This window comes from Quercus lobata, chromosome 6, assembly GCF_001633185.2.
Source record: "Quercus lobata isolate SW786 chromosome 6, ValleyOak3.0 Primary Assembly, whole genome shotgun sequence".
Taxonomy (NCBI): Eukaryota; Viridiplantae; Streptophyta; class Magnoliopsida; order Fagales; family Fagaceae; genus Quercus; species Quercus lobata.
Window position 1 is genome coordinate 44,247,009 of NC_044909.1, and position 25,062 is coordinate 44,272,070.

The 25,062-nt window shown below is 37.5% G+C and overlaps 2 protein-coding genes across 2 annotated transcripts; one reads left to right on the forward strand and one right to left on the reverse strand.

Annotated features, from left to right (window-relative positions):
• On the reverse strand, window positions 1-826 carry LOC115994554. The gene has a single exon (XM_031118760.1). It carries the CDS (start codon window positions 726-728, stop codon window positions 237-239), a length of 492 nt encoding a protein of 163 aa, XP_030974620.1. The 5' UTR covers window positions 729-826; the 3' UTR covers window positions 1-236.
• A 7,570-nt stretch (window positions 827-8,396) lies between these two features.
• Window positions 8,397-14,168, forward strand: LOC115994552 (NASP-related protein sim3). The gene is made up of 6 exons (XM_031118758.1): window positions 8,397-8,863; window positions 10,980-11,236; window positions 12,524-12,724; window positions 12,894-12,984; window positions 13,204-13,471; window positions 13,555-14,168. The coding sequence occupies exons 1-6, from the start codon at window positions 8,553-8,555 to the stop codon at window positions 13,885-13,887; spliced, it is 1,461 nt and encodes a 486-aa protein (XP_030974618.1). The 5' UTR covers window positions 8,397-8,552; the 3' UTR covers window positions 13,888-14,168.
• The last annotated feature ends 10,894 nt before the right edge of the window (window positions 14,169-25,062 follow it).

Sequence of the window (25,062 nt, forward strand, 5' to 3'; positions counted from 1 at the left end):
TTTCAGAAAACTCTCATCTATAGTAGGTAAAGTATTCAGGATAGGCAAGTTGCTTGTTCTCAAGTGCATACACAGCTTCATAAGATAAGATAAGAGGGGTGGTTTACACTTTACATGCTTCACAAGCTTATCACCATTGTTCTACAAAACCATTACACAACAGCAAGACCCTCCCATATATGCAACCAAATTAACACCAACAATAAACATATAAAAAAACAATCACTAACTACTATTTAAGATTTTTGAGCTTCAGGACCCAATATACCGTTCACAATAGAAGTAGCAACCAAAATCGCCACAACCTCCGCTGCGGCCACCGCTCCCGCCTGAGCCAACCCTCCAAAACTCACTTCCGATTCGATCTCTCTCTCTGCCGTTTGGATTCCCTTCTCCGCCGTCACAATTCCCTTCTCCACCGACACGATTCCCTTCTCTGCCGCCTCGAACCCCTCCTTCACAATCTCCTCCGTTTCCTCCTCAGCCTTCTTCAGCTTCTTTCTCAACCCGAAAAACGGAATATCCTCCGCGAGAGACGGAGGACCTCTCGCAGTTAGAGCCGGCGAAGCCGTCAGCAGGAACAGCAGCTGTCTCCTGCCGGAGAGAAAGGTGGTTGAGCGAGGTGGCGGCGCAGGTTTGGAAGCGTGCGCCTTGCAAGAGGTGGTAGGTGGCGCATTGTGCAAGCGGCGTAGTGAGAGGGTTTGGAGGGAGATTATTGTGGAAGCCATGGCTTCTTGTTGTCGTTGTTGTTCTTGGTGGGATGAGACTACTCTACTCCGAACGATGTGTCTGATCCTCAAAGTGAAGTGAATGAGTTATGTGGTCTGCTATTTTTTAACTAACCACTTTACGAATATACCCTCCTTTTTGCGGTTAAACAATTAAGTATTTAATATGGCGCCAATCGATAATTATACATCAAAGTTTTTATTTTTTAATTTTTAATTATAGAGTGTAGGGTGTAAATGATTTATGGGCCAAGCCGAGGAGGATTATGGCCCAAGTTCAACGAAATAGACTTTGGGTACCGCCGATGGTAGTTCAGTCCTCGACAGACCCAAAGTTCCCCCTCGTAAAGAAGGGTAAAAATGGTATAAAACTGAAACTCGGAAAAAAGATCTAAAATATCCAGGGAAAGCTGCCCTTACTGCCATTCAATGCTCTGAACCTGACAAAGCCGCATTCTTTGGCTTTTACAACCACCCCCAACGACTTTGAATATGGGCTGATGGGACAAGTATCAATCTAGGAAAGGTTGATCCAATACGTGGACGAAGGACAATGAACGCAGGCAAATATAAAAGGAAAAATAAGCAACCTAAAGGGAGGAGGCTGGGAAAAATGGCCAAGAAAGGAGAGCCTCCCAGCCCACCTCCATGAGAAGTACTCTAGAGGTGACGATCATTTAACCTTGTAGGAATCCCCTGAAAAACCCACCGCCTATCGATCAAGGCCTAGCCTTTCAAACCCACGCTCTACAAATGATATTGTTAGGGTCGTTTTACGTGCGAACCCGACGCTGTTACGGTCCGCCACGAATCGTGTCCCTACAATTGGCGCCGTCTGTGGGAAGGGCTTGTGTGTTGGCATAGGAAGTGGGTCGATAGAGTTTCTTCGATTATCTAACCGTTGGTTATAGAGTTCAAGTATAAAATCTCACTAGGGGCTACGTTTCTTGACGAGGGGCTTAGCTGAAGAGCTGACTCCCCTAAAAGCTAAAGCTCCTCGTACAGAACAAGCTAGGCGCTTGGTAACGTTAACCGTATAGATAAACTCAAGGGGCTTGGCTGAAGAGCTAGCTCCCCTAGAGCTAAAGGCGAGCCAAGGCCCCATACAAAGAGAAAACTAGGTTTTTGACAGAACCAAGGCATTGCATGGTCCACCGGACTCAAGCCTCTGGGGAAACCAACTACCTGGATGTAATGAAAACTAGGTTTTGGACAGAACCAAGGCATTGCATGGTCCTCGGACCCAAGCCTCAGGGGAAACCAACTACCCGGATGTAATGAAAACTAGGTTTTGGACAGAACCAAGGCATTGCATGGTCCTCGGACCCAAGCCTCAGGGGAAACCAACTACCCGGATGTAATGAAAACTAGGTTTTGGACAGAACCAAGGCATTGCATGGTCCTCGGACCCAAGCCTCAGGGGAAACCAACTACCCGGATGTAATGAAAACTAGGTTTTGGACAGAACCAAGGCATTGCATAGTCCTCGGACTTAAGCCTATGGGGAAACCAACTACTTGGATGAGGAACCAACTATTTTAAGAAAAAAAAACTACGGCCCGTAAACCTCGAAATCCCTCCGAAGAGAATTCCGCGTTAGCAGACGGGTTAACACCTTGATTGCGCGGATTCCTCGGTCTACCATCGGATCCCCAGTATCAAAGGGGTTGATGCGATACGGCGCAACATATTACCCCAAAAGCACAACCAAGGTCCCTCGCTACTTAGCTACCCTTTCAGACGAATTATTTAGAGATTATCGTTCTCGAACATCGGTCTAGCATGCATCGCGTAATATTCAGCGCTTATCCCGGTTAGTTCCAGGAATTTAATTTATTGAAAGTTACCATTGTTATACTTGATAATATTTGTGAGTTTAAATTAGAAGGAACCTGTGTTAAAGCATTTTTTCTGCCTGGAATATCCTTAAGGGCAAGCTTGCATTTAATATTCATGCATAAAGTAGTTGTTACGGAGAAGGAAGATATGTATGGAGAAATAGACACATATTTTATTAAGACAAAGGAACAGTACAGTGTACAATGAAAAGCTGAAACAAGCTTACACTGAAGCTGATTATATAAGTAAAGGAAAATACAAGCGAGTGGAAATAAGGCCGTGGGGACAGCTCAGAGGAGAGGTTGGCTACTGCGCCAAGTTATTGTCTAAGGAAACTATTCCTCGACACTTCTGCATGCCCATAACTCAGGCAGCAAAAGAACCTGACCTCAGGCTAACACCGTCTACAGAAAAGGCGCAGGGAGCCGGAAGTTGGGAAGCCCCCGCAAGAATTTGCCGGTTACAAGGTAGACAGTGCTGATGGTGGAAATTCCTTCTTCGGACATACCAAAAATCTGGCATGACCAGAACCTGCTTCAGATTTTGACTGAAAGGAGGGGAGACACCCTCCCCCCTCCGTAGAAGTGTAAACTTCTCTTTAAATTTATGCTTTCTTGGCCCGTGCATCACTCCTTCGAGTCTCGAGAGGACACGGCGCCTCCGCGGTGGAGAAAATTCTTTTTCCCTAACCCTCGCCTCAAACATGATTTCCTAAAGGAGGAAGCTGAAGGATTTGTGCGTAGGAAAAGTAACTTTCTCTCCTATTTATATCAAAAGATAAGATAGTGGCATTTAATTCACGCAGCGTCCCAAGGAACGCTACAGACAAAATGTCTCTGGCTCGATTTCCAACGTCATCTGCAACCCTGAAGTTAGAGGAGTCTCGAGAAGGCGCACCTCGAATACTGGGACGCCCAGAAAATATCGCGTGGCCTGAGAATACGGAAATACCCCCTAATTTTGGGCCCAGTCAACTCACGGCCCAGGCCCGATTTAGCACAAGGGCCCGGGGACAGAACCTAGGTCTTGAATGGTCCTCGGACTCAAGCCTATGGGAAACCAAGTACGAAAGATGAAAATTACAAGTGTTGGACAGAACCTATGTCTTGCATGGTCCTCGGACTCAAGCCTATGGGGAAACCAAATACTTGGGTAAGTAAAGGTTTGAATTTCGTAAGATGGGCTACTTGATAAAAACGTCAAGTCACTTCGTCTACGGCTTAAACACCATAGAAGGTTAAGGCCAATAAGGGGGTAAGGAAGGTGGTGGAACGCCCCAGCATTTAGTCGTATAAGAGGGCTGTTCATTTGGCAGGGGATATGTCCTCGGACGGTTATTTCTCACACGGCGTCAAACCTTCGGTTCTCTCCTCGGCTAGTTCCGGGTAAGTACTATTTTTTACGGGTCGGCCTTATTGTGCCAAGCACTTCTATCAAAGCTATGGCGACATCATTTTATTATCAAATATTTTGGTCTTAGTCGTCATTGAGTTAGATGCTATATTATTGTGCCGAGCAGTGCTTGCAAGTTTACGAAAACATAAAGACATAATATGCGAAACAAGGTAGACAACAATCTTTATTGATATGAAAAATTGCTACAACATACAAAAAGGGGCTCAAACGAGCCTATACAAAATGTAAACTGCCTAAGCAACCATTATATCTGTAGTACAGAAAAGTAAACTGTCAAGCGTCTTTTAAACTCGTCTTCAAAGTTTCTCCGATCTCTGCCTCATTGCTGCTCATACTAAGAAAGGGACTCACTTTAAAAAAGAAAATGGATGAAGAAGAAGGAAATAGTAAGGAAGAAATCAATGACGAAGACGAAGGGGATGAATAAAGAAAATGGAGGACATGAGTAAAGAAGGAGAAGAAGAAGAGAGAGGGATGAAGAGACAAAGAGAGGAGCAAAAGATAGAAAAGAAACAGCATCAGGGCGGAACTGGTGCTGGGAAGACAATAAGAAGAGGGAGGGGGAGGGCACCAAGGAGCAAAAGAGGGAGAAGCAGAAACGCTTAGCCCCTGCCTCAGCCCTGACTCCTAACACGCCGGTGCCATATTAGGTACGCTCGTGAGGAGCCGGGTGGTAACGGTCTTGGGTGTTCTCGACTCCGTCACGTCGAAAGTTTGACGTGACGAGTCCCTACTTCGGATTTTGACTGAAAGAAAGATGAGGTTGATTTTGAGTCTTCGCCATCCTTGTCCCGATCGAGCCATGATAAGTTTTATCGGAACGTGGTGTTTTTGGGAGGGGTGGGGCTTTTGCATCCCTTGTTGTTATGGTAAAGTATTTTACGATTAAGCGTATAAACCAGCGAGTAAACCGAATCCTAAGGGAGGCATTTAATAGGTTCAGATCTCCAAAGGAATCAGCAAACCCAAACACGCCGGTTCCACTTCTCCACCCCATCAGAATAAACCGTCGAATTAAAGTAGTCTCGTAAATAGTGATTATTCAAAGCTCGTTTTGGATACCCCAAGCGATAAGAACGCCTCAAGCGCGAAATTAAAAACTATCTCGTAGACCGGTGAATCTCTTGGGCATATGAGGAAACGCCAGCGTGTTTAATAGGCCGAATGGATTGGGCCACAGGAAGAAGTTTGGCGTCACCAAAACCCCCCTGTCCAGCCCAGGGGTTGGACAGCCGGGTTTTGAGGGGCTAATGTAGGGTGTAAATGATTTATGGGCCAAGCCGAGGAGGATTATGGCCCAAGTTCAACGAAATAGACTTTGGGTACCGTCGAGGGTAGTTCAGTCCTCGGCAGACCCAAAGTTCCCCCTCGTAAAGAAGGGTAAAAATGGTATAAAACTGAAACTCGGAAAAAAGATCTAAAATATCCAGGGAAAGCTGCCCTTACTGCCATTCAATGCTCTGAACCTGACAAAGCCGCATTCTTTGGCTTTTACAACCACCCCCAACGACTTTGAATATGGGCTGATGGGACAAGTATCAATCTAGGAAAGGTTGATCCAATACGTGGACGAAGGACAATGAACGCAGGCAAATATAAAAGGAAAAATAAGCAACCTAAAGGGAGGAGGCTGGGAAAAATGGCCAAGAAAGGAGAGCCTCCCAGCCCACCTCCATGAGAAGTACTCTAGAGGTGACGATCATTTAACCTTGTAGGAATCCCCTGAAAAACCCACCGCCTATCGATCAAGGCCTAACCTTTCAAACCCACGCTCTACAAATGATATTGTTAGGGCCGTTTTACGTGCGAACTCGACGCTGTTACGGTCCGCCACGAATCGTGTCCCTACATAGAGTTATACGTTTTTTTGGTGTGCTATTTATTTGATTTTCATTAAATAATAATTTATTTCAGAAACAATTTCATTAAATAGTCTCGATTGAAACTATTTCTTTTTATTTGTAATAATTTAAAAATTACAATAAGGGAGGACGAATTTGATTTCTAGATATCTTTGTTTAGAAATATTAGAAGGTGTCATTGAGCTTTAAGGCTCTTAGCTATGAAGGTAATTTATCTTATATAATATTTACCATGAAATAAATTCTTATATTATCAATAACTTAAAAATAAATGTTAAGAGATTTGTAATTTATTGACATGGTTAGTTTATTTTCTTGGATTAGAAAACAAGGTTAAATTTTTCCCATATTCATATATTATACTTGTGCTTATTTATATATTGGGCATGTTATTGTGAAGGCTCAAACCAGCTAAGCCAAATGAGAATAGGTTGTTTGAATATAACGGTCCAATACAATTAATTTGTTAGAGAAAGGGTTTGCAAGGTCAATCTTGGTTTGCTTGTATAGTTTAGCTAGTAAATTAATGAAGGAAAAACATCAAGTGATTCTTAAAAAGAAGCCAAATTTGGGATTAACACTTCCTTGCATAAGGCTGAGGAGGAATTGTTCATATAATATTTAGTCTTGGTTACAAGATAACGTTGGATAGAGTATGTTTTTCTTTTTCTTTTTTTCGAGTATGTTTTTCTTTTTCTTTTTTTCTTTTTCGTCCCCTATTCTGAAGGGGTTTCCTTTCTTTATGTGACTAACTGAATTGCATTATGGCCCTCCACTTGTAGAGTCACAAACCTTCTCTTAAATGCTTGTCCCACCAAGGTTTTGTTGAAGGTGGTAGAATGTGCTTTAAGCTATGAAGGCACTGTTCAGGGGTCATTCCTTCATTAATGCGGCTAGCTGAATTGGTGTAGTGCATTGAATGCGGAGGTGATAGTTACTTTATCAGGATATTTCCCTTATTCTTTACTTGCACGTCTTTACCGTCTTCTTCGATATTTTGTTTTCCGGTGTAAGTGACCTGCCTACGCCTCTTGAGGAGCACTCGCTCCTCGGCCTGACCCTCAAGCGGTTAGCCTCTTCATCCCTTATTCTCAGGTTCTCATTTACATGTTAGTTCAGGACTAATGTGGGGATGAATTTTTCTACCTCCTTGGACTGGGCTCACAGGCTATATTTTGTACTCGGATCTTACCTCTCACACAGTTATATTTTGAGGTTTTATGAAATAACACTTCCCCTTTAAGAAATGACATTTTATCAATTTATCCTTTGAGGTTTGTATAATTGTAACATATGGTTCATGCCTTATCAAATATATATATACCTTATCAAATATATATATATATATATATATTAACATAATATTCCACTTAAAAAAGAAAAATAAAAAACCTACCTAAACTATGGGCCAAATGGCACTATCCCTTTGAGGTATATGAATGAATGACACAACTCTTTTGAATTTGTTAAATGTGTAGGAATTTTTTTAAATAGAATATTATGGTAGAGGGAGTAATAGTAGGAGAGGATATGATTTAATTGTTAGAATTTATAAAAATGTCAAGGGTTGGGGTGACATTTTTTAAAACATATGGGATAGGGTGTTACTTTGTAAAACTTCAAAGAAGATTAATATAATTTACCCTTATTTATTAATTGTATGGTATATATTCATATTTAACCTTAGTAACAAAAGTTTTCCCATTGATCAAGTCATTCTTAATGCCATGTCTACTCTCGCCAATTTTATTCGAGCTCTCCCACTCAAATTGGTTATCCATAACCCACATCCCTTCTCGGGTTAAATGGTAACCTCCCTCAACATCAGTATTCAAAATTAATTTTGATGGGGACACTTTCAAAGAGGATGGAGTTATAGGTTTAATGAGAGTGATTCAAAATGAGTTGAGGATGGTTTTAGCCTCCATGTCCCAGAAGTGTGTTCCCCCCTATAGTTGTTGAAGTGGAAGCATTGGCGGCAGTGAGAATTTTGATTTTTGCACAAGACTTCAACATTTCATATATCATTCTTGAGGGTGATTTGAAAGTAGAGTTCCTTGAAAGGTGAAAGAGTGTTTTGCTTCTTTTAGTCATTTGATTACGGATGTGAAGATTCTTATAAATTCTTTTAATGGTGTTAGTTTTTCTCACATTCGAATATGAGATAATTTTATAACTCACAACCTTACTAAGCATGCTAAACATATTAACAACTTACTAGTGTGGATAAATGATATTCCTTTACATCTCAATGCTATAATCTTAGCTGGTATAACTGAATTTACTACACATATTAGACATATTAGCGATTTATTGGTGTTGATGGAGAATATTCCTTTATATCCCAATCCTATAATCTTAGCTGGTTTGACTAAATTTACTACAATAAAATCTACAGGCTTCTTTTCTTAAAAAGAAAAAAAAAAAATTATTTACAAATAAACTATTATGCAAAACCATTTTTGGGGTAATTCGGACATCTTAGATTGACAGCAATATTCGCGCTCTAAATTGTTGTACACCTTGACTTTGATATACGCTTCAGGTGGCATAAGAAGTATGGCCGCAACGTGTCGTATAATTTCATCTTTCTACTTTGAACTCCCTCTCTATATATTACTTTTTCCGCCACAACAATAAGAGGGTTTTAGTTTTTTTGAAGCACCGAAAAGAGAAAAACACGAAACCCTCCCATTTCAAAAAAGCAATGGTGGAAGAGAAAGACAGTCAGAATCCCACATCGGAATCAGAGGCCTCAGTCACAATGAAAGGGGACGAAACCCTAGCCCCAAATGCCGACACCTCCAACGACGCCACCATAGAGTCCAACGCTCAGGGAGGCACCGAATCCACTTGCAACAACAACATCAACAACGGAGCCGAGACTTCGGCGCTCTCTTCCTCCGACGAGAAGTCCTTGGAGTTTTCCGACGACTTGATGGATAGGGGCTCCAAGGCTCTCAAGGACAACGATTTCGACGAGGCCGCCGAGTGCTTCAGCCGTGCCCTAGAAATCAGGTTTCGCCTTTTTCCACTTTTTTTCTGTTGGTTGCTGAGAAATTCTCGAGGAAAATTGAATTTTAGGTGGAAAAGCATTTCTTATTAGCTATTGCATATTTGCTTAGGTGCCTTTGGTTTCTAGGGTTTTGCTCAGTTTAGCCACAGTGTGTGTGTTTATCATAAACTAGAATTTTTTTTTTCAAATATTGCTTAAGATTGTTAAATGGAGCTTCACACAATTTGAAAACCCTGATTTTCATATGAATTTGTTTCAATCTTGTTGATTCGGTTCATTTGGAATTGTAAGATTCTTCATCTTTAAGCAATGGCGTCTACAGGGAATTTTTTTCAGGGGGGTCATTAAGAAATTTCAATTGACCAAAATTTAATAAAAATAGAACTTCAATATACTGAGATATCAACCAAAAAAAAACACTCAAATACATGGAGTTTTATAATTTCCTTCTACTAGTTTTCGTATTTTGAAATTGTTACATGATAGTGATTAGTTGTCATTATCTGTTGTCAATGAGGGTAGATGTGACTATTTTACTTTGTTAAGTTTGTATAACATTTTTTATTTTTATGCCATTCTTATTATTTATTTGCCATTGTTTTTATAAATATTTTAAATTGAATGACAAAACTCAACTCACTTGTACTGTATTAATTATTGACCCATGCAACCACACTCATCCATACATAAATAATATACTAAATATCTATTTGACCAATCAAATTCTTGAACAATTACTATTTTTACTAATTTTTTTCTTGAATCACTAACTTCATAACAAAAATTTATTATAACATGATAACGATACACACCCATGTAACAAACCCTCTGTGTTATTATTAAATTATATAAAGTTATATTATATGTATACTATACATACACACATTCACACAAATAACATTATAACAAACAATAATAATAATAACGCACACAATCAAAATCAAACACTCACACACAAACATGTATAATATAAATTTATAATAATTAAAGAGAGAGACACTCAAACACTCACATTTTGCTCTTAGAGTTGGAAATACCAAGATAGTCAGATAGAGAAGAGAGATGAGATGAGATTCGAGAGAGGGAGTGATTTGTGAATTGTGTTGTTATTTGATTTTGAGATGAGCTGATCTGTAAGCGTAATGTGTAAATTTTAAGTTAGGGTGTACAAAAATATTTTGAAGAGTAAATTACACTAATAAAAAAATGTTATAAATATATATATATATATATATATTTTTTTTAAGTCAGGGGGTTCATTTGAAACCAGTGTTGTTAAAAGCGTGCTTAAGCGCAGAGCCTTTGGGGCTTTTTCCCTCTAAAGCGAACTACCCTCACAAAAGCCCGCTTTTTCGAGCTTTAAGCGCAAAGCACAGAGCCCTTGGGGCTTTTTCCCTCTAAAGCGAAGCGCCCTCACAAAAGTGTGCTTTTTTGAGGTTTTTTTTATTAAGCGCAAAGCACGCTTTTTTGAGCTTTTTGTAATTTTTTTTTTTTTAATCTTGATTTGATTTTTAGCCATTAGATCTAAATATGTTTGATATAAGCCATTGATTTAATATATAAAAACTAATAGTGTGGTGTGCTACCATACACCTAAGCCTATCTCTTTAGATATTTTTGAACTTTTAACCACAACCATACAAACAGTCGCTAAATCAGACACTCACAAAGATAACATTATTTAACATTCTAGTACTTTTTAGCCTTTGCCTTCTTGGTTCTATACTTCTATTTTGATTCAACCATGTTTTGTAATCATGGCCATCAAATATCATGGTTGCATATATTTTGTAAAGCACAAATGAATTATATAAATGTTATATAAATTATATAAAATGTTTTATTGTAATTTATATGATTAATTGATCACTTGATTGTTGTATTGATCATTAATATATATTTTTTAATTTATTAATTTTTTTTAAAATGTGCGCTTCACATCGATCAGGCGTGCACTTGCGCTTTGCGCCTAGGCTTCAGGAGGCCTTTGCGCTTAAGTGCGCTTAGCGCTTTTAACAACACTGTTTGAAACCCCTGAATTAAGTGTAATGCCACCCCTGCATCTATGCCAGATGATTTATGGGTAGAGTTGTATTTGATCTTATTTTATGAAATTAGGGTTGCCCATTATGGTGAACTTGCTCCTGAATGTGTCCGTGCGTACTACAAATATGGATGTACTTTGCTGTACAAGGCTCAAGATGAGGCTGATCCATTGGGTGCTGTACCCAAAAAGGAGGGTGATTCTCAACAAAACTCTACTAAAGATGGCTCTGTTAAGAATACTTTAAAGGGGGAATCATCAACTGCTTCTGTTGCAAGTAATGCTGAACAGAGTGCTAGTACGACTAATCAGGAAGGAGCAGTAGATGATGGTAAGTATCTTGCTCATTACATTTATTGATAATTTGTTTAAACTAATACCTGTTTATCAATTTTCTTTTTTTGTTTTGCTCATAAATGAAGCAATGCAAATGCTTCTGTGCATAAATTTACATTTTTTTTTGGCAGCAAATTCATTTGTGTGAATTGATATCCAATGTGTGATATGGCCAATGAGTTTCAGATAACTGTTACCAATCAAAAAGTGTTTCAGACAATTGTTGGCATACAAAAGACATTGTGCCCATTTCTGTCTGTTACCAGTATAGCTGCTTGCAAAGATCCCAGTCCCATCTTTTGAACTACATATATAAAGAGAAATGTCTTTCAATATGAACCGTTTTGTGAAGTTATCACCATAATAATTGTTACTGGTTCTTGAACATGCACCCACAAACCTGAGTAAGTTAAATTCATGTATATGTTATGTTTGGTATGTTACAAACATGAAATTTATCTTTGTTGGAGAATCTTCATTTGCCATCAGTTCTTTCTTTTTTGTATTGTGAACACTATGTTTTTGTCTAATTTGTTGAGTACAATAATCTAACATTCTAACTTCAGGTGCACTTCACAATTTCCTTGTCTAAATTATGTTTATGTGTGTTTCATGCCCTTCTAATTGATCCTTTTACAACAAAATTTATCTATTCATAGCTAGAATGTGTTCTATATGTGAGTTAGGCACTGATGTGCAAATAGACAGACTCATATGTAAGCTATTGAGATAATGGTGATGCCTCAAATGTAGTGTATATATGCACATGAGAATGCACAATCTCTGATGGTTTAACATCCTCAATGCTGTTTATTTTCCCAGATTCTGGTTTAGATTAGCCAATTTAAATAGTGCACCTTCAACCTTATAGGACAACAGGCTGTGTAAATTACATTTTGAATACCACTGGAATCTTTATGTGTCACAAACACATTCACATTCCTATTTACCACAGGCATGGTTCTTAAATGAAAAATTACCTAAAGAGAAGTGACTAGGTGGGATTTAATTGGCTCTTAATGGATATGGATCTAAATGCACTTTGATTGTGGTTGAGAATGAAATATTGGAATCCCCAGTGTTGTAGTGATAAGACACTGAGTTTAATTATTGAATATTAATACATTAAGTTGAGGACATTCATCTTCGTAGTTTGTCCCTTTTACCATTTTCAGTTAGCGTCTACAAGATTACGATACTCTTGTATTGTTGTCATCATAATTTGAGATTGTGTCCTCAGGTTAGTTTCTTACTCTCTTGTTCTTTCTTTGTTCTGGTTCAGTTTCCAGTGGAAAAGACCAAGAAGATGATGATGGGGATAGTGAAGTTGAGGATCTGGCTGAAGCTGATGAGGATGAGTCTGACCTTGATTTGGCATGGAAAATGCTAGATATTGCAAGAGCAATTGTTGAAAAACAGGCAGATGACACAATAGAAAAAGTGGACATATTATCAGCACTGGCAGAAGTTGCTCTGGAAAGAGGTATGTCTTTTTTTTTTTTTTGGGTGGATTTCTTTTTGTTGTTTATGGAGATCATTACCCCTTTTTTTATTCTTCCTTTTTGATTCCATAATAATCTTTGTGGTGGATTTCTATGAAAGCCTCTTATCTATCTTAAACATGAATTATGTCTTGGTTATGTTCCATGTAGAGGACATTGAAACTTCACTCAGTGACTACCAGAAAGCACTATCTATCTTAGAACGGCTGGTTGAACCAGACAGTAGACAGATAGCTGAACTGTATCCTTTTCAAGTAGAATATACCTACGTATTGAGATGTCCATCTTCAGTAACTGCTCAGACCTTATTTATGTAGAGAGAAGTTTCCAATAAATGAATGTATTTTGTGAGCTTTTGATTTGATAAGCAGTAAGGTTTATGAGTTCATTAATTGTTATGTATATCAGAAATTATTTCTTTTGTTCCCATTGAGTGCCAACCTTAACTGTAGAACTTCAGAAATTTCCGGATATGTTTGTGTCTGGAGATTGGTTCCAAACCTGAGGAGGCCACTCCATATTGCCAGAAGGCTGTGTCAGTTTGCAAGTCTCGGGTGCAGCGACTCACAAATGAAGTAAAGAGTGTTTCAGAATCAAGAACTTCATCTACTGCTTCTGAGCTAGATCAGGGTGTAAACACCAATGTTTCTGAGTCTGATAATTCTGTGACAGAAAAAGGAGCAGAGATTGAAACACTCATTGGCCTCTGTGGTGAGCTAGAGAAGAAGGTAAGTTTTTTTTGTGTGTAAGAATTTGAAAATGTGCATATGTAACTTCATCCTGAGTACATCATCCATCCTTTGCTTTGCAGCTTGAAGATCTTCAACAAGTGGCCCAAAATCCGAAGTCGATCCTTTCCGAAATCCTGGGGATGGCAGCTCTTAAGTCAAGAGTCAGTGAAAAGAGTGCATCTCCAGCAGTGATGAACTCCTCACAGATGGGTACTGCAAACAGCAATGGAGGTTTTGACTCCCCAACTGTTTCTACTGCGCACACAAATGGGTCTTCCGGAGTCACACATCTAGGCGTGGTAGGAAGAGGAGTCAAGCGAGTGTTGACGAGCTCAGGCTCTGACGAATCAAGTCAAACAAAGAAACCAGCATTGGATTCATCAGAAAGTAAAGGTGATGGCAAAACCTCGTGAAGTATCTGCATCCTGGTGTTCGGTGTTCTATGTTTAGGTGACTGCAAATTGTTTAAACTTTTACTCTAGATAAAATGTTTCCATTCGCCAGTCAAAATATTGTTGTCTTTCAGCCCCCGAACTGCATTGACCATAGTTGGCTGTGCGGTATGAGGGTACTATGCTTTTTTGTAAGGTAGGATTCCTATTTGACCTTCCTTTGTAATATGGTGTTAAGAACATTACTCTAATCTTATCTTGATGTAGAAGTGTGGGCAATTGATTTCCTTTAATTGGGCTAATTAGTGTTTGATGAAATGACCCACCCATGTTCATGAGTCATGATGTGCGATCAGAGGGTTCTTTTGATTCTGGCGTTAGTCACATGCCTTATCTTCACTAGAAAGCCCTCCGAAGTAGTCTTATCAACATCCTTTGATTGATTTTGACATCCCGTAAGTTTAGGTAGATTATTTTCTAAATGTGAGACAAACTGATAAATGTTAGTTTATTTTCAAATAAATTAGTTTTGTTGCTTATTTGCTAAAAGATGAGACAAAAAGCAAAAAGGCTATACACTTTTTTTTGCCGAATTTACACTTCATTTCAATTGAGTTTGTAGTTTTAGAATTTTATTGTGTAATTTGTGATATGTAAAACATGAGGGTGAATCTTATAGGTGGGGAACAAACAAATCGTAATGTCAGCTAGTTGAGTCTGTTTACCTAGTAACTTTCAGCTTTAGGATATATGGTAAATTTGTTAAACATATTCAGAAATTACCTTTATCATAAAGCTTGGCACTATGATAAGTAGTATTCTGAGTGTGTGCACATTGTCAATGTGGGATTTCTTGATGTCATAGGGAAGGGGTAGGTATGATGCGAAATATGGCATCCAATGCAGGCCAATGTCATGACTCATGACTCGTGAGCTACAGCCCAACAACTATACCCAAGGGGTGATAGTACGTGTAGCCAATCCTATTAAAGTGCCATGACATGATGGTGATTGGCAGGCCGGCATCCATGTTGAATAACCAAAGGGAGAGAGAGAGAGATTCCCTATAGCTAGTTGGTTCGCCATTGGCAAAACCGCAAAAGGGGTCTCTTGTGAATCCCACATACTAAAAAAGATTGAAAAGTTAAAGATCAAACTAACTCAACCATTGGTGTAGGCGATGGATAATGTGCCAGCCCTTTATTGACATTTGACAACATATAAGGTTGCAAACAAGTACAAAGCCGTCTTTGATGAGATATTCATATTGTTGTCTCATTGAAACAATCTAGTTTAAGTATGCCAAAACTGCACTAGCCTTTCTGCACTTGCATACTGCATAATTATTGACTTTATTGTCAAACGACAAACTGGTATGAAGCGCTTCGGAGAAGATAGTAGGTGTATCTCTATGCAAATCGATGTCTTCAATAGTTGGCTGTTGCACAGTGACTATTAGAGGCAAAAATAAAGATAAAAAGGGCGGTGATGTCAAGGTGGTAGAGAGATGTTATATAACTCGAAATTGAATAAGGTGAAGCACCATACACCTTAAACTTAGCTCAAAGAAAGTATGTGTTTTCAGGTGGAGTGCAAGCGGTGTGGGAAAACCTCCTGGGGAGGTTGTGGGAAGCACCTGAAAACCCTGTATGCCAGCATTGATGAGGGAAAGCACTGCATGTGCCGCTCCTGGCCTGGAGTTACCATGCCCTCCAAGGAGACAACTAGCCACCAACCATCGCAAGTTTCTGGTTCAACTTCAACTACCAAGGTATTATAACTGCAAATTTTGACATATATATTAACTACAAATTGACTAAATCTAATTAATCTATTAAATTCGTTAGGGATTTTTTAGTCCAAGCAGATTACTTGACAATCAAGAGATTAATTATAATATAATGGTGGTGTTAGAGCATTCATATCCGGTGCTTTAAATTTGAAGCAATTGTTATATAGGCATTGAAGATTAGGGTTTAGATCGAAGGGAGAAGTTGTTGTGTTTGGGTGAGTATTCCATTGTTGCCCACCTTTGTACTTTTTATTAGGTTTTGCATTAATGGTTGTGTGATGGATTGCGGGTTTGTATAGTGGGTTTGGGTGTGTGATAGGTTACCAGTGGAAAATGGAGATGGTTACCAATGAATATGATGGGTTGAGATTTGGGTTTAGTCAATCCGAGTGAAGAAAAAAAAATTACCACCAAGACACGATGAGGATGAGATTAGTGGTGGGCAGAGTAAGGCAGATTTGTCCGTGATAGGAGCTTAAGTCTGATGAGAGAGAGAGAGAGAGAGAAGGTGAGAGGTTAGGATGAAAGGATGGGGAGAGAGAAGGGGGTGAGTTGTTAGTAAGGATCATCGACAGAGGTGAAGAGGCTTAGGTTTTGCTTTGGCTATGGTAGAGAGAGAGAGAGAGAGAGAGAGAGAGAGAGAGAGAGAGAGAGAGAACAAAATAAGATAAAAAAATATTATTTTAATATAATGCATTGCAAAATAAAGTATGTGATGGAAAATATTGCTAAATTGGCCAAGTAAAATAGAAAAAATAAGATCAAAATAGGAATTTTTTTTTTTTTTTGAGAATGAAAATAGAAAAATTTTGATGAAGCGAATATGAATGTTTAGAATACATATGCTATGTTATGCCCTAAGGTGAGTGTTATGAAAATTCATTAATGTTATGACATATCACCAATAGCCATAGGCAAATCTTAACTATTTTGTAGGAAATTTGTTTTGCTTCCGCTATTATCTGTCCTTAGTTTCTTTTCCTTTCAATAAAGACTTCTTCTTTATTCTTAAAAAAAAAAAATAAAAAATCCTAGCATAAACAAGGCACATATTCCAACTAGTAATTGATGGTATCATACATTCGGTAAACATTTATTGGAGAACAATGAAAATTTTAGGAGAATTACACTTTATCACCCTAAACTATACACCAAATTACACTTTGCATCCTAAATTATGACATTTGTTACACTTTGCACCCCAACGTTAGTCTTATGGTTAAGTTAGACAGAAATTAATAGCATGTGACTTGCATGCGATTTTTGCTTAGGTGTGACACTGTTTAAAGACTAAAACACCCTCTTCATAAACAATTAAAAACAAAACACTGTAACCCTAACCCTATGTTTGGAAGTTTTGAGAGAGAGGAGAGTAGAGGGGAGTAGAGGGAAGGAGAGTAGTGGAGAGGAGAGTAGAGGGGAATGATTATCCTCCATCTTGTTTGGATGTTTTTAAAATTAAGTAAGGGGGAGGGGAATAATTAGTCTTTTCATTTGTAATTTTGTTAATATAGTAAGGGTAAATTTGATAATTCATTTGATCAAGCATTTTTATGCTCCACTCTCCTTCCAAATCTCTCCAATTTCGGGGAATTAAAAATGAGGGGTTGGAAGTAGTTCAAACCCCTCCAAATCCCTCTCCCTCCTTCCTTAAAAAACATCCAAACAAGGTATTTAAATTACTCTTCCTCCCTCTACTCTACTCTTCCTCCTTCCCCCAACATCCAAACATAGCATAAATCCCCAAATTAAACTAACGTTGTCTACTTGTCTTTTTCTTTATTAATCATACTCTCTCTGCTTTGCAATCTTTATCCTTTCTCGCTCATCAAGCAATTGATGCAATTCATGTAGTTTCTATATTTGCCTCAAGGTGGAAAGAAAAGTTAGACCGCAAAAAAATAGCGGCGAGATACATGCTAGGATGCTTGGATATGTGGATACGAGTGAGCGAGAAGATGAAATTTATGAAGAAGACACAGAGAAAGGGGAGAATGTGTAAGCCTATAAAAAAGAAAAAAAGAAAAAAGAAAAGAGTAATAAAGAAACAAGTGAAGTTCTGATATGAGGTAAGGGGTATCTATAGAAGCAAGAACTCAAGTTAGGCGCATAGTAGAAGAAGGAAGAACCTCTACCACTTTTCTCTATGCATAACAAATTGAGAAACAGTGGTTTCGTCCTTGGAAATGACAGCCCCTACTCAGATAGTATGTCACCCAGATTCTTCCAAAAAATATTGAAAGAATATGCTTAATATGGTTTCACCAATTTACCCATATCTCACTTTTTCATCTTAATTTTTTAAGCGACTTTGAAATTTGAATAAAAGAAAAGGATTTTTTTATTATCTTTTATGGGTCTTGAATCCCCAAATCAAACTAACTTTGTCTTTTTTGATTTGGTGGAGCCGAATATATTTTTGATTAGGGGATTTAGGGTTACAGGCTCTTAATTTGGGGAAAGAGAGAGAGAGTTGTACCAAAGAGAGAGGGCTATACCTGTACTCACGAGACAGAGAGAGAGAGAGCTGGAAAAAATAAAAAGAATTAAGCTTTTGTTTTTTAATTTTTTATGAAGAGGGTTTTTTGGTCTTTAAACATGTCACACTTAAACAAAAAATCACATGCAAGTCACATGCTATTAATTTCTGTCTAACTTAACCATAAAACTAACATTGGGGTGCAAAGTGTAACAAAGACCATAGTTTAGGGTGCAAAGTGTGCATTTGAATAGTTTATAGTGCAAAGTGTAATCTGGTGTATAGTTTAGGGTGGTAAAGTGTAATTTCCCCGAAAATTTTATGCATACTTTTTTTTTTTTTTTTTTTTTTGAGGAAAACACGTAAAATACTTCTATTCAGATAAGCCTAATAAATTGGCTTGAAGTACATCATGAAAATGTGAAGGAATATCCTCCATCCAAACTAACAAATCTGGAATGCCAGCGGCATGTCTAGCTAGATTATGAGCTAAAACGTTACAATCCCTTAACATGAGAGTAATGCAATTCTTCAAAATGTTGAGATAACTGTTTGGCCTCCTCAATGAGCAATCCCATTGGTGTTAGCAGCCTTTCTTCCTCCATTAACCCTTTGATAACAGACAAAGAGTCACCCTCTAGTACTGCCCTTTTCACCCCCACTTCCAAAGCAAAAAACAGAGCCCCTGCCACAGCTGTTGCCTCAATATCCTCACTGCCTAACTCCTGGTGTACTGGTTTTGAGCATGAAGCAATCACAGAACCTTGGTGATCTCTTATAACGACTCCAAAGCCAAACTTCTTTTCATGTGTGAAGACGGCGCCATCAAAATTAATTTTGAAAAGCTCCGATGGTGGTGGCCTCCAATGAAGTCTGGTACTGCGGTTCTGCTGCACTGGAGTAGCCACAGGAAGTTGCTGAGCATGGTATTCAGCTAACCAAGACTTCGAAATATGAGGAATTTGGTGAAGTGAGTCTGTCGGTTGGTTGAGACGAACCCGATTCCACTGGTTCCAAATTGTCCAAGTCGTTACAACAAAGACCTCTGTTTGATGGTTGTTTGCAATTAACCACGACAGCAGCTCTTTGAAAGTCACAAACTGAACAGAGCACCGGAAATTCCATAGCTCCATATCCGATCACACCGTATCTAGTTCTGGGCAGGACCACAGGGCGTGCAGTGAGTCTTCAGTATGGTCGTGGCATCTGACACATAGGGAATCCATAGAGATGGTTCGACGGAATAGTGCATTCTTCGTCGGCATAGCTTCACGGCATGCACGCCATAGCAGTGTTTTCACCTTGGGGGGAACTCGTAGTGACCAGATTCCATTCCACAGCTTCTTCTCTTTAGTTGTGGATACTTGTGGTTCAGCAGACAGCTCATCTTCCATTTTTAAGAATTTGTATCCGGTCTTGCAACTATAATGACCGTTGCTTGAGTGAGGCCAATATAGAATATCCTCTTAAATTTCACTGCTTAAAGGAATGGTCTTGATTAGCTCTGCTTCCTCTGTATTGAACAATCCGTATAGCATCTCATCATTCCACATCCTCCTACTTGGGTCGATAAGAATATCCACTTTAGAATTCTCAAAATCTGTCAAGGGAAAAGATAGTACTTGTGGAGGATGTTTATGCATACTTTAAAGGGCATTATAAGTACGCAATTACATTAAAATTTAGCTCTTCGTTCCATCTAACATTTGAACCCAAACAAAATAAGATACAAACTATTATTTTAATATAATGCATTCCTAAATAAAGAATGTGATGGAGAGTGTAATGTTAATTTTTTTTTTTTTTTAGAATATTAAGTATTTTAACATACACACGGGGAGAGGAGAAAATGTCTTAAAGAAACTGATAGTAGTGTATACTAAAAGGATCTAACTCTTAGATATAATATTAAATTAGTTAAGTAACATAGAAAAAAAATTTGATGGGTTACATAGAAAATTTTTGATTAACCAGATATGAATGTTTAGAATACATATGATATGAATATTTTATGCCCAAAGGTAAGTGCTATGAAAATTCATTAATGTTATGATACATCAGCAGTAGACAGGAGTAAATGATAGCATAAACAAGGCATATTCTATCTAATAATTTATGTTTTCCTCCAAAAAAAAAAAAAAAACTAATAATTAATGTTATCATACATTCATTAAATATTTATTAGAAAGCAATTATTAGGTGCTTTTGAAGCATGACAATATGATGCTCACTTCTCTCATCCTTTATATATTAAAAGTCTAAACTCAGAAAAAATCAAATTAGAATCTAAATTGAATTTCAATTGGAGTCCAATTATGTGCCTTGTATCCCATTTAATTTTTAATTTTTGTGCCAAGTGAATTATCTATATATATTAAAAGTCAAAACTCAGAGAAAATCTTAGAATCTAAGTACCCATTTGGATACAGTTGGTAAAGGGGTGCGTTTGCGTTTTGGCGTTTTCAGCACTGGGACTGGTGCTGTCAGTGGGTCCTGTACACTGTTCATGGGATCCACAAGTTGTCTAATTCAGCAAATTTTTCTTCAAAATTGGGTCCTACGGTACTATTCACATATTTAAAAATTATTTTGCTATAATATTTTTAGTTTTCAGCAATAAACGATATCCAAATAGACCCTAAATTGAATTTTAATTAGAGTGCAATTATGTGCCATATGTCTTATTTAATTTTTAATTTTTTTACCAAGTGAATTATTGAGTGTAAAAATCGAAAAGTCCAACTTCAATTAAATTCTAAATTGGATTTTAATTGGAGTCCAATTTTGCGCTACATGTCCATCTAATTTTTTAATTTTTGTGGTAAGTGAATTATTGGGTAAAAAAACCAAAGAGTCTAAGGTTTAAAAAATATATAAGCTAGTACCATGTATAATTTCAACATCTTTAAAAAAAAGTATAAATTAAATTGTATAATTGTGATTGTTTTTAATTATACCCGTGCATATGCATAAGGTTACACACTAATATTTATGGTACATCTCACTAATTAAATTCACGGTAAATTTCACCATGAATATATGAGGAAAGAGTATCATGTTATCATGTTGATTTTCCTTGATTGGAGTACATTGAAAATTTTATGCTTACTTTAAAAGTAGCATTATAAGTATGTAATTATATTAAAATTTTAGCTTTTCGTTCCATTTAACATTTGAACCCTTATTTCTAAATAAATTTAAAAAAAAAAAAAAAAAAAAAAAAAAAAAAAAAACAAACATTTGAACTCAAATCAGCCTTTAAACTGGTAAGAAATTTTTTTTTTGGGTAAATTCCACAAACCTACCCCGAGGTTTGTGATAATACCAATTAAGTCCAAAACATTCTAAAACCTACCAATTTAGTCCAAAAAGACAATTTTATCCCTACCCTTTAGGGATAATTCCAATCTTCCTCTTCTTCCTTCTCTCTCTCCGTTCCTCTCCCCTTCTCTCTTCTCTCTCTCTCAAAACCCACCGCCCAACAAACCCATATCACTCACAGCCACTAGAAAAGCCATTGACCACCTCATGCACTCACATCACCCTCACCCCCTGCTGCCTAGAAAACCTATTGCCTGGCAAACCCATATCACCCACACCATAGCCGGCTAGGAAAACCACCTCCCAGCAAAACCATACCACCCACAACCATCAGAATGGAACCATTGCCATTGCCACGGTGCCACCCAAAAACCAACAAAGTTTATTTTAATCCACTTACCTACCCAAAATCATAATCCACTTCCACCCAAAACACAACCCACCGATCTACTACTCAGTTGCTGCTCCTTCACCCAAAATCACGAGACAAAGAGAGTTGAAGAGTTAGGGGGTGAGAGGGAGAAAGCTGAGAGAAGGTTTTCTTGCCAAAGGAGCTGCTGAGGCTCAGGCCGGGAATCCGGCGCCGGTCTAGCTCCCAAAGAGGAGGCGGATTCTCCCTAGGCAAGCAAGAAGAAGATGGGTTTTTGAAATGGGTATTTTTTTTTTTTTAAATTTGGGTTTAGGGAGAGATCTGAGAGAGAACTCAGAGAAAAGAGAGGAGATTAATGGAGACAGAGTGGGTGTGGGTGATATAAGTGTGGTGGTTAGTGGCTTTTCTTGTGGCTGTGGGTGGTGGGTTTTAAGAGAGAGATCTGAGAGAGAAGAGAGAAGGGGAGATGAACGGAGACAAATTAGAGAGAGAAAAAAAGTTAGGGACAAAAGTGTCTTTTGAGGACTAAAATGGGAGGTTTTAAAATGTCTTGGACCTAATTGGTATTATCACAAACCTCAGGGTAGGTTTGTGGAATTTACCCTTTTTTTTTTGAAGTTAGGTAAAATGGTGCAAATAAGAACCTACCAGCTTACAGAAGTACCAATGGTTTGGATTGGCCGCATTTACTTTGTTTAATGTGAATTGATTGCCTAGTAATTGGGTTATTGATGTTGCTTTGTGCAGGAAAAATAAAATATTGAAGATGCCTTGGATTCTGGGGGCAGTTGCTATTAGTTAAGTTAAGAGTCATGGTAGGCCTATGAATAAATAATGGAAAGTGAGTCTTAGTTGGATATGATCATGTCCTAGTATACTCTTTTTTCCTAGTTTAGCTAAGAAGAATCATATTAATAATGTAATGTGGGTATAGTCAAGATATGTTGACTAATGCTAAAACTGCATTTCGAAAAAATGTATGGATTAATTAAATTAATAAAAGAATCAAGTACTTCCCCCAAATCTCGTGCAGGGTGCTCAAAATGCTTAAACTTGGCGCACTAGTCATGGGCTTTTTTGCCAATGGCTTGGTGTTCTTTTCTATGCTTTGTCGTGGTATGTGTGCTTTTTACTTGCTCGACCCACTTCTTAGTTTACTGGCTAGTAACTGAAGCTAAATTAATATAACACTCTCTCTCACTCTCACACACAGTGACTCAGTGGGTGAGTGAGAGAGAGAGAGTGAGAGAGAGAGAGAGAGAGGGGTTTGAAATTTGGACATGAAGTTCTTGGAATGAGATCAGCAAGTTCCTGAATTTCACCAATTTGCACTAGCACTTGCACAGAAACAAGTGACATATACACAGGCAATTTGAAGCTAAATCTGCTTGTGCGTTTAGGTAAAGTTTGGACTTTAATGGTTTGGCTTTATATTGTCTTCCTATAAAAGATCCAAACGGATGTGCCCAAATAACTATAAGTCTACAGCAACCTATCCCACTTTTTTTTGTGCATTTTATCTCAATGATTAGTCATCAGACCACGTGAAAGAACGAATGCAGTAATAATAAGCGACTTTTATCTAGAAAAAAAAATATTAAAAGACTTTAAAGTCCATTTCTTGAATGATTTCGGCATCTTTAACTCCAACCCCAAGCGATTATGAATAAAAGTCTACAAATAGAACTTTTTCATAATGTTTTTTTTTTTTTTCACAACTTTATTAATCTATGATTAAAAAGGATGTAAATGAAAAAATAGAAAAGTAATATTGCACATATTAAAAAAAGTTATTATATATATAACAGATAGAAAGTGGAAAGTATACTCGTAAAAATGCAAAAACAGGAACAAAAAGGGAAAAAGAAAGTAGGATTTTTTTGTGAGATCAGAAACTCAAAGGTGTCTTTGAATTTTTTTTTTTTTTTACTAAAGTACATTTTTGCCCCCTTAAAGTTTAGGATTTTTTTTTTTATTATTTTTAACTATTTATGTTTCAAAATTTTATTTTGACTATTCATGTTTAATTTTGTATTCATATAGATTATATCGTCTATTTCTATTAGCAATCTGATTGTTCAATACCATTTATATTTAACTATTTTATAAAACTCTAAAATGATATGAAATGCTGGAATTTCATTGTATTAGATAGAAAAAAAATTTATTATAGGCAATTGAATTACTAGTCATGCTAGTGACTTTCAACTTAGGGGTTCTAGCCCCTGCATAAACACTCACCCAAAAAAAGAAAAAGATATGACAAATATAAAAATTGAATCAAACGCAATGATTAAAATAAGAATAACTCCAAATTTTAAAAAAAGTTAGTCTTTTTTTTTTTTTAACCAGAAAATGAATTATAATTGGATTACCCATACCACTCACCAATTTTTCTAGGAATGTTCCTCACCTTTCATGTCACCTCATAAAGACGGCCATAAATGCATTCAAAGGACGGTAGAAGGGTAGAAATGCTGATATAAATGAAAGTGAACACTGGTTTTATTTTCAAACGGAATTTGATGGGCTGAGGTCAACAATTTCAAATATTGATAATTTCATTCAGATTACCTCCCCACTCCAAGAAGGGGGGAAAAAACCAATTGAAGATAGAGATTACACATTTGAGAGCTTTCTTTATTTGAACCAAGTGGTACATGTGATATTCACAGCTTCACACACAGCTCCTATTATAAACATTTTTCTTTTATTAGAATATATTCATGATATTTTCGTAGAATCATTATGAACAATGTAAATCCGACATCCAATCTGATACGGCTGAAATCACATATTTGAAACTCCTCTCCCAGTATAATGACTCCGATTCACCTATAATTTATGACTCTCTCAGCCCATGTGGACCATGTTAATAGTATTAATGACTCAGCACCTACCTTATATGGCCCACAAAGCTCAAAAAGCAAGAAATAATTTAGAGAGAAAAAAAAAAAAAATATATATATATATATATATATTAAGGTCAGAATCACGGGGTCACATTAGTTTATTCACCTAGTTGTGACATGAGGGTCGAAATTAAGGTGTACAAAAATGTGGGGTTAGTGATTAGGAAATAGACTTGGTCTCTCGCATGCTGGATAGTAGTATTTCCCTATCATAAGATGTACATGTAAATTTGTACTAATATGGGCTCGATTGAGATTTTTTGGAATTTAACTAAAATATTCAATTATTTAGGCAATAAAGCAGATGAAACCCAGTTGGCAA